This window comes from Urocitellus parryii, chromosome 6 (genome assembly GCF_045843805.1).
Source record: "Urocitellus parryii isolate mUroPar1 chromosome 6, mUroPar1.hap1, whole genome shotgun sequence".
Classification (NCBI taxonomy): Eukaryota; Metazoa; Chordata; class Mammalia; order Rodentia; family Sciuridae; genus Urocitellus; species Urocitellus parryii.
Genome location: NC_135536.1, coordinates 60,626,573 through 60,641,493, shown reverse-complemented (window position 1 = coordinate 60,641,493; position 14,921 = coordinate 60,626,573). Strand labels below are relative to the sequence as shown.

The 14,921-nt window shown below is 33.7% G+C and overlaps 1 protein-coding gene across 1 annotated transcript in view; it reads left to right on the top strand.

Annotated features, from left to right (window-relative positions):
- The window catches only part of Map4k5 (mitogen-activated protein kinase kinase kinase kinase 5), a 104,337-nt gene that overhangs the window by 51,120 nt on the left and 38,296 nt on the right, over positions 1 to 14,921 (top strand). The window contains exons 13-14 of the mRNA XM_026391051.2: positions 645 to 761; positions 12,417 to 12,495. Of these exons, the coding sequence (XP_026246836.1) occupies positions 645 to 761; positions 12,417 to 12,495 (196 nt within the window). The remainder of the gene's footprint in view (positions 1 to 644; positions 762 to 12,416; positions 12,496 to 14,921) is intronic.

Genomic DNA, 14,921 nt, shown 5'->3' with positions numbered 1-14,921 from the left:
TAGTACACATGTATGAGAATATTTTTAATACTCAATAAAACTGTATTTAGAGAAAGAGGCAGTATACCAGATTTTGCCCTTGCACTATAGTTTACTGACCCCCGCCTTAGAGAAAACTCATAAATGTTGCCATCATCTAAAATTAACTGCATTTCTTAGCTGCTTATGTGAATTTATAGTGTGTTCTTTGAGTTTATATATGTGTAAAATACTTTTGAATGAGAAAAAGTGATAGTAATTAAACAACCTAAGAAATCTTTATAATTTAACTGGATTAAATATATGCAAATGTAAAGTATATATGCTTTATTCTTACTGTGATTGATGTAACATATTGTGGTATTCACTTTCATATCAGTGTTATGAGTAATAAATGTCCTTGTTATAGTTGAAGATGTAATCTTACCACCTATCATAGGTTAGACAACTTTACATAGAGAAATTATTTATGTTCTAAGCTTACCCCCAATTTTTTTTAGTTATATAATTAACAATTCATTCGCTGATTAATGTTTTTACTAATATTTGTATTAGTAGATGCCTATGCTCGTCTATGCTAGTTATTGAATGAAAGACTACAAATAACATTTTCTATAAGCCATAAAGGCATATTCATGAAATTATTTTGTTTCATTTTTACTTAGCATACTTTTGTTGGACAGCCAGGTCTCTCCAGGGCCCTGGCAATTGAACTATTGGACAAAGTAAACAATCCAGATAATCATGCACATTACACTGAAGGAGACGATGATGATTTTGAGGTAAGAAAGTGTTTGCAACCTAATATTTGAAAATAAATGTTTAACATGGCTTTAGAGTTTACTTTCTGATTCACTCTCTCAATTTAGTTAAAGTAGTTTAGCAACAAAAGTTAATTATATGAACTATGCTTACTCTACATGTAGTTGTCAGTTCTTGCTTTTTTAAAAAATTGTGCTTTAATATACATAACATAACTTGTCGATATTTTTCTTAATCCTAGTTCTTTCTAGGATTAGTTCTTTTTTCCTTTTTCAGCACATATGGTTTATACATGTATTTTAATATCATACTATACCCATAAAAATATAATTATTAGGGCTGGGGCTGTAGCTCAATGGTAGAGTGCTTGCCTAGCACATGTGAGGCACTGGATTCCATCTTCAGTTCCATATAAAAATAAATAAATAAAATAAAGGCATGTTGTTCATCTACAACTAAAAAAAATTTAAATATATGATTATATATATAATTATTGCTAATAGACAAATTTTTAAGCGTTATAAGATATGGAAATGTTTACTACTCTGATTTGATTCTTACACACTGTATGTATGTATCAAATTATTATACTATAACCCATAAATTTGAACAATTAAAATAATCAAAATTAAAAATTTTTAAATCTCCAAGCCATTAACCTTTTATTGTCTACTTTATATCTACACCACAGTATAGTTATTTCTTCTTAATGTGATCTCCTTTCTAGTTTGGTGCCTCTAATTTTTAAGAGGTTAACTGAGTTTAAAGTCAGATATGCCCCCCCCCACATCCCAGAAATGAAGAGGTGCTTTCTCTTCTCACTAGATCTTAGTTTCTGTATGAGAGTTTGATCTTCTTATAGGCCATATATTGACATTATCAGTTTCCTAGGAAATAAAGTTTTCAAGAACATTACTTTGGGGGCTGAGATTGTGGTTCAGTGGTAGAGCGCTCGCCTAGCATGGGCGCGACCTGGGTTCGATTCTCAGCACCACATAAAAATAAAAAAAGGCAATGTGTTGTGTCCATCTACAAAAAAAAAAAAAAAAAAAAAAGATTCTCCTCTCTCTCTCTCTCTCTCTCTCTCTCTCTCTCTCTTAAAAAACAAAAAAACAAAAACATTACTTTGGACAAAAAGAAAAAATTTATCCATAGCATATGTATATATGATTTTTCATAAAAGAGATTCCTTAGAAATCCATTTGGTCATTTTTGAAGTTTCTCTATTTAATGCTTATCATTGACAGAATGTAAATCATTTTTAAAAAGTAAGTTGAAATTCTCATTGGAAATTTATCCTTTCCAATACTTTTTCAGAAGTATCACTTCTTGCCAGGCATGGTGGTGCATGCCTGAAATCCCAGCAGCTTGAGAGGCTGAGACAGAGTTCAAAGCCAGCCTCAGGAATGCCAAGGTGCTAAGCCAACTCAGTGAGACCCTGTCTCTAAATAAAATACAAAAAATAGGGCTGAGGAATGTGGCTGGTCGAATGCCCCTAAGTTCAATCCCTGGTATTAAAAAAAAAAAAAATTCTTATGTAATTATGTGTAGGACTACCCATAAATATGCTTACCTTCTATGAAAATAGTAAAGTTATTTTGGATGTACTATATGTAACCACAATTTGTAAATCAGGATGAGGGACTTACTGCTCATTGACAGATACCTCTTTATGGCTATATATAACACAAGTATTTTTTGCACCAGGGTCTCTCTTTATGTGTTCTCCTCCTTTTATAATTTGTTTGTTTCTGTGTATCTCTGAATCAGTCTATTTATTTCACTTTATGCCTTTATTTCCCTTTTATCACTACCTTCAGTTTTGGCAAAAATCCATAACTGAAGCTTGCATGTTAATTGATTCATTTTTATTAAAGAGAATTTTCTACTTAATGTTCTGAAGTTTTAAATTATACTTTATAAATATCATTACTAACATTCACTTGGTGTACTCATCGTATGCCAAATATTAGGACAAATAATTTCCATATTAACTTTTCTAATTACTCAAAATTGTCCATAGTAGTAGGTACAATTATTAATGTTCTCATTTGTAAAATAAGGGACTAAGACGTAATTTGCCCAAGATCATATAGCTTAATAAGTAGTGGAACCAGGATTTAAATCCAGGTGAACTACTTCTACAGCCTCCTCTCTTATTTAATTTTTAGTGTGCACCATCATTTCTATGTAAGTGCTTAATAGAAATAGTCATTAGACATCTTAGTTTCTGTTTTGCCTAGTATGTCATATAGTCCTGTCTATGGTAAGTACCTAAAGAATACTTTGTTGAATGTTAAATTGACTTTAATTGAAAACAGTAAATAAACTAGCTATACATGGATTTCCATACCCCCCCCCTCATTTGAGCTATCATTTGCAGACTTGGAATTAGTAAATAAGAATTTAATTTCTTGGGGCTGGGATTGTGGCTCAGTGGTAGAGCACTCACCTAGCATGCGAGGGGCCCTGTGTTCAAGCCTCAGCACCACATAAAAATAAATGAATGGAATAAAGGTATTATGTCCAACTACAACTAAAAACAAATAAATAAATATTTTTTTAAAAAGAATTTAATTTCTTAAAGATTCAAAAAGCATTAAAATTTATAGCATCAGTGTGAATTAGATACTCCTTGATTCCCCAATTCATCTCTCACTGATAATTTTAATATGCAACTCTTTTTACTTTCATACCTCTTTGCTGGGCTTCCCAGATTCCCCCTACTTTCAGAATTCTCACTGTCTCTTTAATGATATTATCACTCTATATAGTTCTTCAGATGCAAAGCCTTCTACCAATTAGTTGGTGGTACAGTGGTTTATGAGACTAACACTATCCCTCTCTTCATGGTGTAGCTGCAGAGGAAATTCAGTGGTGTATGAGACTAACACTATCCCTCTCTTTATGGTATAGCCTCAGAGGAAATTCAGAAATACCAACACATAATGTCAATGTGTGATAATCTTTATGGAATGGAAATATAGGGTATTATGAAGGCATATAAAAGTGATATTTTTGCTGAAAATCTGAAGGATAAATTGGAATTAGTTGACGAGAGTAAGAGTAAATATGCTAAGCAGAGGAAACAATATCATATTTGAAAGCCTGGTGATAAGAGAGAAATTGATTTATTAAGGAACTAAAGTAAGTCTGGGTAGAGCAGAAAATAAGGAAGGAAATGATGGAAACAAGTTACAAAGCTAGACACTGGTTATCTCAAACCATGTTAAAATTTTAGATTTTCACCTGAGGGCAGTTGTGTTTAAAAGATCTCTATGAATTCAGAATGGTGATTCCATTACTAATCACTTGTTAAGAGACTGTGGAAGTTATTCGGGATAGAGAGAATGATAGCTTAAACTATGGTGGTAGAGCAATGATGAAAAGAAGTGGATTAATTCAAGAATTTTCTGAGAGCTAAGCATGGTGGCAACTCAAGAGGCTGGAGTTCAAAGCCACAACTTCAAGGCCAATCTCAGCATCTTAGCAAGACCCTCAGTGGCTTAGCTGTATCAAAAAATAAAAAGGACTAGGAATGTAGATCAATGGTAAAATACCTCTGGGTTCAGTCCCCACTACTAAAAATAAAAGAATTTTCTTGAGTTGGTGATTGGATGAAGAATAAGAAATGAGAAAAAAATTACTACCAGATTTTGACTTGAGTAGTTGGATGGATATAAACACATACTGAGGTAGGAACACTAGATTAAAATGAGGTTTGGAAATAAAGATGAGTTCAGTTTTACACAGAACAAGATGTTGCACAGACTTTCAAATAGAGAAAACTAGTAAAGAGTTAGATTCATGATTGTAGCCTGGGGAACAAAGTTTCGACTACAGATATAGATATGAGAGTCATTAGATATACATATAGTAGATGCTTTAAGGAGTAAATGTGATCACCCAAGGGAACCAAATTAGAATGACAGTAGAAGAGACCTTAGGATAGAATCCTCAGATTTCTCCCAAAATTTGAGGATCAAGTAGGCTAAAGAGATTGATAAGGAGACAGTAGGCCCTGGTCCATCCTGCCACTGGAAGACACCCTCTGGGGCCCAGCCTCTGGCATGGGACTACCCCTTTCAACCAGCAGACTACTGCAGGAGCTCAGGCCTGGACCAGATCTGCCCTCACCGACTTGCACAGGTCCAGGATGCACACTGCAAGAAAGGAAGACACCTAGACAACATGAAAAAACAAGGGAGTAAAGTGTCCCAAACAAACCAGGATACTACAATAACAGAACCCAGGAACAGGAGTTCAGAAGGTTCATAATTAAAATGATCTATGAATTAAAGAATGACCTAAATGAGCAAATACAGGTAAAAAGTGATTACTCCAACAAGAAGATAAGAGCACAAATACAGGTAGCAAAGGATTACTTCAAGAAAGAGATAGAGACTCTGAAAAAATAATAATAATCAGAAATCCTTGAAATGAAGGATATAGTAAATCAAATAAAAATCTCAATAGAAAGCATAACCAACAGACTAGATCACTTAGAAGAAAGAATGTCAGATAATGAAGACAAAGTTTACAATCTGGAAATTAAAGTTGATCACACAGTGAAGACAGTAAGAAACCATGAATAGAACATCCAAAAATTATGGGACAGCATCAAAAGACCAAATCTTAGAGTTATTGGGATAGAGGAAGGCACAGAGTTTCAAACCAAGGAAATGCACAATCTCTTCATTGAGATAATATCAGAAAATTTCCCAAGCATGAAGAACGAATTGGAAAACCAAATATAAGAGCCTTACAGGAAACCAAATGTACAAATTGCAACAGATCTACACCAAGGCACATTATAATGAAATTGTCTAGTATACAGAATAAGGATAGAATCTTAAAAGCCACAAGAGAGAGGAATTAGATCACATATAGGGGAAGACCAATGTGTATCAGCAGATTTTTCAAGCCAGATCCTCAAAGCCAGGAAATCATGGAACAATATATACCAAGCTTTTGAAAGAAAATGGATGCCAACCAAGAATCTTCTATCCAGCAAAACTAAGCCTTCGATTTGATGAATAAGTAAAAACCTTCCACGATAAACAAACGTTAAAAGAATTTACAGCTAGAAAGCCTGCATTACAGAACATTCTCAGCAAAATATTCCACAAAGAGGATATGAAAAACAAGGATGAAAATCAGCAGAAGGAGGTATTACACTAAAGGAAAATTTAATCAGAGGAGAAACCAAGTCACATTAATACCAAAAATAAACAAAAGTGGCTGCCAATACAAGTAATGTCTTAATAATAACCTTGAATGTTAATAGCCTAAACTCATCAATCAAAAGACATAGACTAGCAGATTGGATTAAAAAAAAAAAAAAAAGACCCAACAATATGCTGCCTCCAAGAGACTCATCCTATAGGAAAAGACATCCACAGACTGAAGGTGAAGAGTTGGAAAAATCATACCACTCACATGGACTGCGGAAGCAAGCAGGGGTTTCCATCCTCATATCAAATAAAGTAGACTTCAAGCTAAAGTTAATTAAAAGTGATAAAGAAGGACACTATGTACTGCTCAAGAGAACCATACACCAACAAGACTTGACAATTATATGCCCCAAACAGTGGAGCATCTATGTTTATCAAACAAACTCTTCTCAAGTTCAAGAGTCAAATAGACCACAACACAATACTTTTGGGTGACTTTAACACACCTCTTTCACCACTGGATAGATCTTTCCAAAAAAGCAAAGAAACTGTAGAACTTAATAATACAATCAATAAGTTAGACTTAACTGACATGTATAGAATATTTCATCCTTAAATAAGTGAGTACACTTTCTTTTCAGCAGCACATGGATCCTTCTCTAAAATAGATCATATATCATGCCACAAAGCAACTATTAGCAAAATATTAAAAAAGTAGAGATACTACCCTGCATTCTGTCAGATCATAATGAAATGAAGTTATAAATCAATGAAAATAAGAAATAAAAACTACTCCAACACCTGGAGACTAAATAATATGCTACTGAATGAACAGTGGGTTGCAGAAGACATCAAGGAGGAGATTAAAAAAAAATTGAGAAGTGAATGAGAACACAGATACAACATATCAAAATCTCTGGGACACTACTATGAAAGAAGTTCTAAGAGGAAAGTTCATTGCATGGAGTTCATTCCTTAAAAGAAGAAAAACAAAAATGGCTGCCAATACAAGTCATGTCTTAATAATAACCCTGAATGTTAATGCCCTAGACTCATCAATCAAATGACATAGACTAGCAGAATAATAAATAAATGACTTAATCTTACATCTCAAAGCCCTAGAAAAAGAACAACAAATCTACATCAAAAGCAGTAGAAGACAGGAAATAATTAAAATCAGAGCTGAAATGAAATTGAAACAAAAGAAATGATGGGAAAAATTGACAGAACAAAAAATTGGTTCTTTGAAAAAATAAATAAAATTGACAGACCCTTAGCCATGCTAATGAAGAGAAGGAGAGAGAAAACTCAAATTACTAACATCTGTGATTAAAAAAGGAAATATCACAACAGACACTACAGAAATGCAGAATATAATTAGAAATTATTTGGAAAACTTGTACTCCAATAAAATAGAAAATATCGGAGGCATCTACAAATTTCTAGAGTCATATGATTTGCCCAAATGGAATCAGGATCATATACACAGTTTAAACAGATCAATTTCAAGCAGTGAAATAGAAGACACCATCAGAAGCCTACCACCCAAGAAAAGCCCAGGACCAGATGGATACACAGCCAAGTTCTACAAGACCTTTAAAGAAGAACTAATACCAATATTCTTCAATTTATTTCAGGAAATAGAAAAAGAGGCAGCACTTCCAAACTCATTCTATGAGGCCAACATCACCCTGATTCCAAAACCAAGCAAAGACACGTCAAAAAAAGAAAACTTCAGACCAATATCTCTAATGAACATAGATGCAAAAATTGTCAATAAAATTCTGGCAAATTGAATATAAAAATGTATCAAAAATATAGTGCACCACAATCAAGTGGGATTCATCCCAGAGATAAAGGGGTAATTCAACATATGGAAATCAATAAATGTAATTCATCACATTGAAAGACTTAAAGATAAAATACATATGATATCTCAGTAGATGCAGAAAAAGCATTTCACATAATACAGCACCTCTAAATGTCCAAAACACTGGAAAAATTAGGGATAACAGGAATATATCTCAACATCATAAAGGCTATCTATGCTAAGCCTCAGGCCAACATCATTGTAATGGAGAAAAATTGAAGGCATTCCCTCTAAAAACTGGAAGAAGACACAGATGCCCTCTTTCACCAGTTCTCTTCAACATAGTTCTTGAAACACTGGCCAGAGCAATTAGATAGATGAAAGAAATTCAAGGGATACATTTAGGAAAAGAAGAACTCAAATTAGCACTGTTTGCTGATGATATGATTCTATACCTAGAAGACTCAAAAAATTCTATCAGCAAACTTATAGAACTAGTAAATGAATTTAGCAAAGTAGCAGGATATAAAACCACCACCCATAAATCAAAGGCATTTCTTTCTGTATATCAGTGACAAATCCTTAGAAAGAGAAATGAGCTAAACTACCCCATTTATAATAGCCTCAAAAAAAAAAAAAACTTGAGAATCAACTAAAGAGGTGAAAGATCTATACAATGAAAACTACAGAACTCTAAAGAATGAAATTAAAGAAGACCTTAGAAAATGGAAAGATCTGCCTTGCTCTTGGATAGGCAGAATTAATATTATCAAATAGACCATACTACCAAAAACACTGTAGAGGTTTAATGCAATTCTGATCAAAATCCCAATGGCAGTTCTCATAGAAATAGAAAAAGTAGTTATAAAATTCATCTGGAAAAATTAGAAACCCAGAATAGCTAAAACAATCCTTAGCAGGAAGAGTGAAGCAGGGTAGCATCACTATACCAGACCATAAACTATACTATAGAGCAATAGTAACAAAAACAGCATGGTATTGGCACCAAAACAGACTGGCACACCAATGGTACAGAATAGAGGACACAGAGACTAACCCACAAAATTACAATTATCTTATATTAGGCAAAGGTGCCAAAAACATGTATTGGAGAAAAGATAGCCTCTTCAACAAATGGTGCTGGGGAAACTGGAAATCCATATGCAACAAAATGAAATTAAACCCCTATCTCTCACCATGCACAAAACTCAAAATGGATCAAGGACCTAGGATAAAACCAGAGACCCTGCGTCTAATAGAAGAAAAAGTAGGCCCTAATCTTCATCATGTGGGATTAGGCCCCAACTTCCTTAATAAGACTCCATTGGTGCAAGAATTAAAATCAAAAATCAATAAATGGGATGGATTCAAACTAAAATATTTCTTCTCAGCAAAAGAAACAATTTGTGAAGTGAATAGAGAGCCTGCATCTTGAGAGCAAATCTTTACCCCTCACACGTCAGATAGAGCACTAATCTCTAGGGTATATAAAGAACTCAAAAAGCTAAGCACCAAGAAAACAAATAACCCAATCAGTAAATGGGCCAAGGCCCTGAACAGACACTTCTCAGAAGATGATATACAATCAGTCAACAAATATATGAAAAAATGTTCATCATTACTAGTATTAGAGAAATGCAAATCAAAACTACTCTAAGATGTCATCTCACTCTAGTCAGAATGGCAGCTATCATGAATACAAACAACAGTAAGTGTTGGTGAGGATGTGGGGGAAAGGGTGCACTTCTACACTGCTGATGGAACTGCAAATTGCTGCAGCCAATATGGAAAGCAGTATGGAGATTGCTTGGAAAACTGGGTATGGAACCACCATTTGACCCAATCCCTCTCCTCAATCTATACCCAAAGGACTTAAAAACTGCATACTACAGGGACACAGCCACATCAATGTTTATTGCAGTACAATTCACAATAGCTAAACTGTGGAACCAACCCAGATGCCCTTCAGTAGATGCATGGATTTTAAAAATGTGGCATTTATACACAATGGAATATTACTCAGCACTAAAAGAGAATAAAATCATGGCATTTGCAGGTAAATGGATGGAGTTGGAGAAGATAATGCTAAGTGAAGTTAGCCAATCCCAAAACACCAAATGCCAAATGTTTTCTCTAATATAGGAGGCTGATTCATAGTGGGGTAGGGAGGGGGAACATGGGAGGAATAGATGAATTCTAGATAGGGCAGAGGGGTGGGAGGGGAATCGAGGGGGCATGGGGCTAGAAATGATGGTGGAATGTGATGGTCATCATTTTTCAAAGTACACATATGAAGACACGAATATACTTTGTATACAACCAGAGATATGAAAAAATGTGCTCTATATGTGTAATATGAATTGTAATGGGGGCTGGGGATGTGGCTCAAGTGGTAGCGCGCTCGCCTGGCATGCGTGCGGCCCGGGTTCGATCCTCATCACCACATACCAACAAAGATGTTGTGTCCACCGAGAACTTAAAAAAAAATAAATAAATATTAAAAATTCTCTCTCTCTCCTCTCTCTCTCTCCTCTCTCACTCTCTCTCAAAAAAAAAAGAATTGTAATGTATTCCACTGTCATTAATAAATTTTAAAAATTTACAAAAATTTTTAAAACAGATTGATAAGGAACACTGAAAGAAGGAGAGTTTCAATGATCATCTGCCTAGAAGTTAGGTTAAGGCAGTCTTTGGGTTTAGATGTAGTGTTTGATCACTTTAAAAGTATAATTTGCAAATAATGGAAGGTATCTAGCTTGGAGAATCTTGAAAGGTAAGTATAGTAATTTATAAGATTTAGTTGTGAAAGAATGAGTGAAAGCAGTAGCTGGAGGAGAATGAGTTGTAGAGGGCTAGATTTACTGATCAGTTGTGTTGTGGGGGGCTTCTTGAACATGATTAAATGCTTATGAAAGAATCTGAGAAAGAGTAAAGATGCAACAAAAGCAAGATGAATAGTCAAAGCCTCCAGTAAGGAAGCAGAGGCTTGGATCAAGAATATTATGAAGGACTGAATCTTAGATAAGGAAACATTTCTCTTGCCTTAGAGAGGTTGACTGGTAGTATAACTAGTGATTTCTATTTTCTCTGAAGTAAGTGGCAAGGAAAGTATTAAGGAAAATAAGTAGGTTTGAAGAGTGTAGAGAAGGTATAAAAGTGTAACTGAGGAGAATGGGTGGTGGGTTGGTTAAATGACTAGACAAGTGTGTATGGGCAAAGTTGAAGACTCAAGATGGGTTTTTAGTGTTCTATGTGATTTTCCCCCAGCAGTGTTTGTGATATCCCAGATGGAAACACAAAGATCACTAGTGGAGTTCATCCAGGGTTGCTCTGTCATATATTGAAGGCCAAAGGGAATTTAGAATATTGTCAAGAGATTGCTAGAAATTTGGGATTATCAGATATAAACTGAATAAGGAGACAAGTAAAGATAGGCAAGATGCTGATAGATATTGAGAGAGTTGTAGATCAATGACCTTGATATTCCAGTGGGTACATTAAAGAAGTTTAATGAGAGTAAGTTAGAGAATAAGCTTAAAGGATCAGAGATTTCCAGTATATTGGGAATTCATGCATCAGAACTCATGCCAGGGCCCAGTTGTGATGTCAGGAGTGAAGAGTGCATTGAAGTACACAGGGATGTTCAATTCAGAACCATGGATTCACCTCAGCTTTTGAAATCTCTTGGTTTGACTATAGGTCTTCTTCGTCTTGAAGCAGAATGGAAAAAACAAAAATATACAAACCACTTTAAGAGCTGTGAATGAATAGAAATGAGTTGTCAGAAATTTGGTAGATAGGGGTTGCGTTGTAGGCATAGCTTCAATGGAGCAACAGTTTATGCAAGAAGATAAAAGTAGTAAGTTTTTTATTGGCCTTGCTACAATATTCCTAATCTTGTAGCCAACGTTTCTCCCCTCCATACTTTCTTACGCACTTATTGGATTACCCTTAAAGCTGATTTTGATGATGCCACTCCCTTCTGTAAAATCTTTTTAAAAAAATCCTTTTGCTAAGAAAATAAGGTTGAGAGCCCTCACCTGTCATTCAGATCCTTTTATAAATCTGGCTTACCCCCAGTGTGTCTTTCCAGCTTTGTCATCTCTTAACCTGATCTTCACTGCAACCAAATAATAATCAGCCCCTAGCCCCTGTAAACACTGCAGTTTCCTTTTCTTTCTTGTGTCACTTGGTTCATACTCTTTCTGTGGCCTAATGCTTCTCCCACATTGCTGCATATCCAGTGCCTTCTTGTAGGAGGACCCAGATCAGATTACAGCTCTTTCATGCAGAACTTCTGTACTCCTTTAGTTCAGTATAGAAGTCATTTCTTCTTTTTGTGGGCTTTAGTAGTAACCTATTTATTTTCTTAAGAAATAGCACTTACATTTTTTTTTTTTTGTAAATGTTTATATGTCTTGTCTTCCTAGACTGTAAACTCTAAGGACAAGATTTGTGTCTGATTTTCTCTGAATCCCTTTAGTATTTTGCATAGTATAAATATGTAATAAGTGAATAAACTTTTAAAGTGCTTTAGAGTTCATTGTGTTTGTTTTATGTTTGTCCTATAATTTATTAGTAGATAATCATATTTGTCAATAAGTGATCACTTAATTAAAAGTTAAAAGTTTGACCTTTTAACTTTATCATTAAAATTTTTTAAAGTGTGTATATTATGCTTGTATTTGCAGCCCCATGCAATCATTCGTCATACCATTAGATCTACAAACAGGAATGCCAGAGCTGAACGGACAGCTTCAGAAATAAATTGTATGTGTTTGGTATACATTTTCCATTGGTGGTTTTGGAGGGTTGAGCTGGGTATTCTTGTATTTTTCATGCATTAATAAAATCTCAATTTTATTAATTGAAACTACATACTTTACCATATCACAATTCCTCTAAATATATGTTGTTTTTCTGCCTTTGGTGAAATTGTGTTCATTTACAATTTTTAAAGTTTTTATTTTCTAATTATGAAGATAATCATGCCCATTGCAGGAAATTTGCAAGAAGAAAAAATACAAAATTAACATTGCATATAATCACATCACCCAGAGCCAAACCATAATTAATGTTTTCCCAGCTTTTCTTCACATTTCTCCATGTATACATTGTATATACATTACATGTTTTATATATGTATACTTTATATACATATAAGCCTGAATTTATACTACACATAAAATTTTACTTAATATAAAAGTATTTTCCATACATTAGCCCAACCTTTATGGCTATTATATCTAATGGTTACATAACATTTTATTACTTGATTTATTGTAGTTAGTTCCCTCTTGTTGGGCATTGGTGGGGTTTTCAATTTTTTTTAGTCAGATTAGCCTGAAGAGGAATCTTTTCTAAAAAATTCTTAAAAGGAAAGATTGATTTTTGTATTTAATGAGTTAATCATTGATAGAGTAAATATTTTGTATCAATGTTTTTCATTTTAACTGCATTAATTTAGAACAACAAATTGGAGAGAAATTTTTAAATAATGAATTTATTGACTTAAATGTCTACTTGTTTCCAAAATTTAAAGTAGTTTAAGATATAAAATAAGACATATAACTATGGAATTGTAGTCTATAATGGATAAAGACAATTCATTAAATATATGTCTAATTAGAATTAATACAGAGGAGTATTTGTTTGTTTATGTCTGAGTTTTTTTAAACACAAATATCTCTAGATTTTTAGATGTGGGTTTAGGAATCAAGGTCATGGGATCATTAGAATTCCCTTCCCATATCATTTGTTTTAATCAGGACTTTTTATAGTTGAGTGAATAATTTCAAGACTTGTCTTGGTTAGTGCCCAGATTGCTTTCTTATGTTGTTATACAATCTGAAGTGAGCCTTGTGGACTTCAGATACATACCCAGTAGAAAAGTGGCAAACTTGATATTCCTTTATAAAGCATTATTTATTTTATGCAGCTATATAATATTTCATTAATGTAATCTAACTTATTTTGTAGTCTTTGAGTTTTGTGTCATATTTAGTTAGGCTTTCTTAATTCCAGGGTTACAAAAGAATTTTCCTATGGTTTCTTCTTTTAGTTTCATTTTTAAAAAATATTTAAATCTTTGGTATATAGTATTTGGTTGAAGGCATAGTTTAGATTTAACTTTATTCTTTCTCTCACTCATTTGTCTCAGTGCTATTTATTAAAAATTTCAATATTTCTCCTCATGTATTCAACATATTATCTTTATTATAAACTAAATTTTCAAACATATAATAGGACTGTTAGGACTTTTCCTGGAAATACTATTCTGTCGCATTAATATATCTATTCATGTGCCAGCATCATACTTGGGATAAATCTCTTGATGCTATTCCTCCTCGTACTCCCTGCCCCTCCCCACCACACCATATCATGCACATACACACACCCCCTTGTTGCTGTTGTCTTTTATTATGATATTTTCCTTTTTTTTTTTACACATAAACTAAAGAATCAACTAATCTAGTTTAAAACATCAGTGTATTTTCTGATATCTTATTAAATGTTTGTATTAACTTTGGGAAAATTGACATCTTCATAATATTGTCTTCATGAAAATAGGCTTTTTTTCAGAGATAAGTTGAAGCTATTTCTAGATGAGTGTCTGGAGACCTAATATCGTCAGAGTAAGCTCTGTGTCTTTCAGACCAGACAGAAGGTAGAGTTGAGGTCATTTTATTGATAATTTGTTTGTAAATTTTTACAGATTGTATTCTGTTTCTAGCAGAAATGCTCTATAAGTTTGCTTTTGCTTATTTGATAAGTATTATACATACCTAGTTAGTTCTAATCTGTTTTTATTTCAATTTTTTAAATTGAACTGTGTAATGTATGTGGAGTAAAATGTTCATATCTTAAGTATACTACATGGTGAAATTTTAAATATGTTAATACCCCATGTAACTGCCACCCAGCTGAAAAGCATTATCTGAATCTCAAAATCTCCTTTATAGTCATTACCCTTCTGTTCTATACTCCCCCACTCCCTATATCCAGGCTAATCAGTATTCCAATCTCTGTTATCATAGGTTGCTTTTTAACTGATCTTGACCACCAAACAACTGGACTCACATGATATGTACCTTTTTGTGCTTAGTTTCTTTTGTTCAACATAAGGTCTATAGGAATCATGTGTGTATAGCAGTAGTTTATTGTTTTCATTGTAGAATAATATTCATTGTATAATT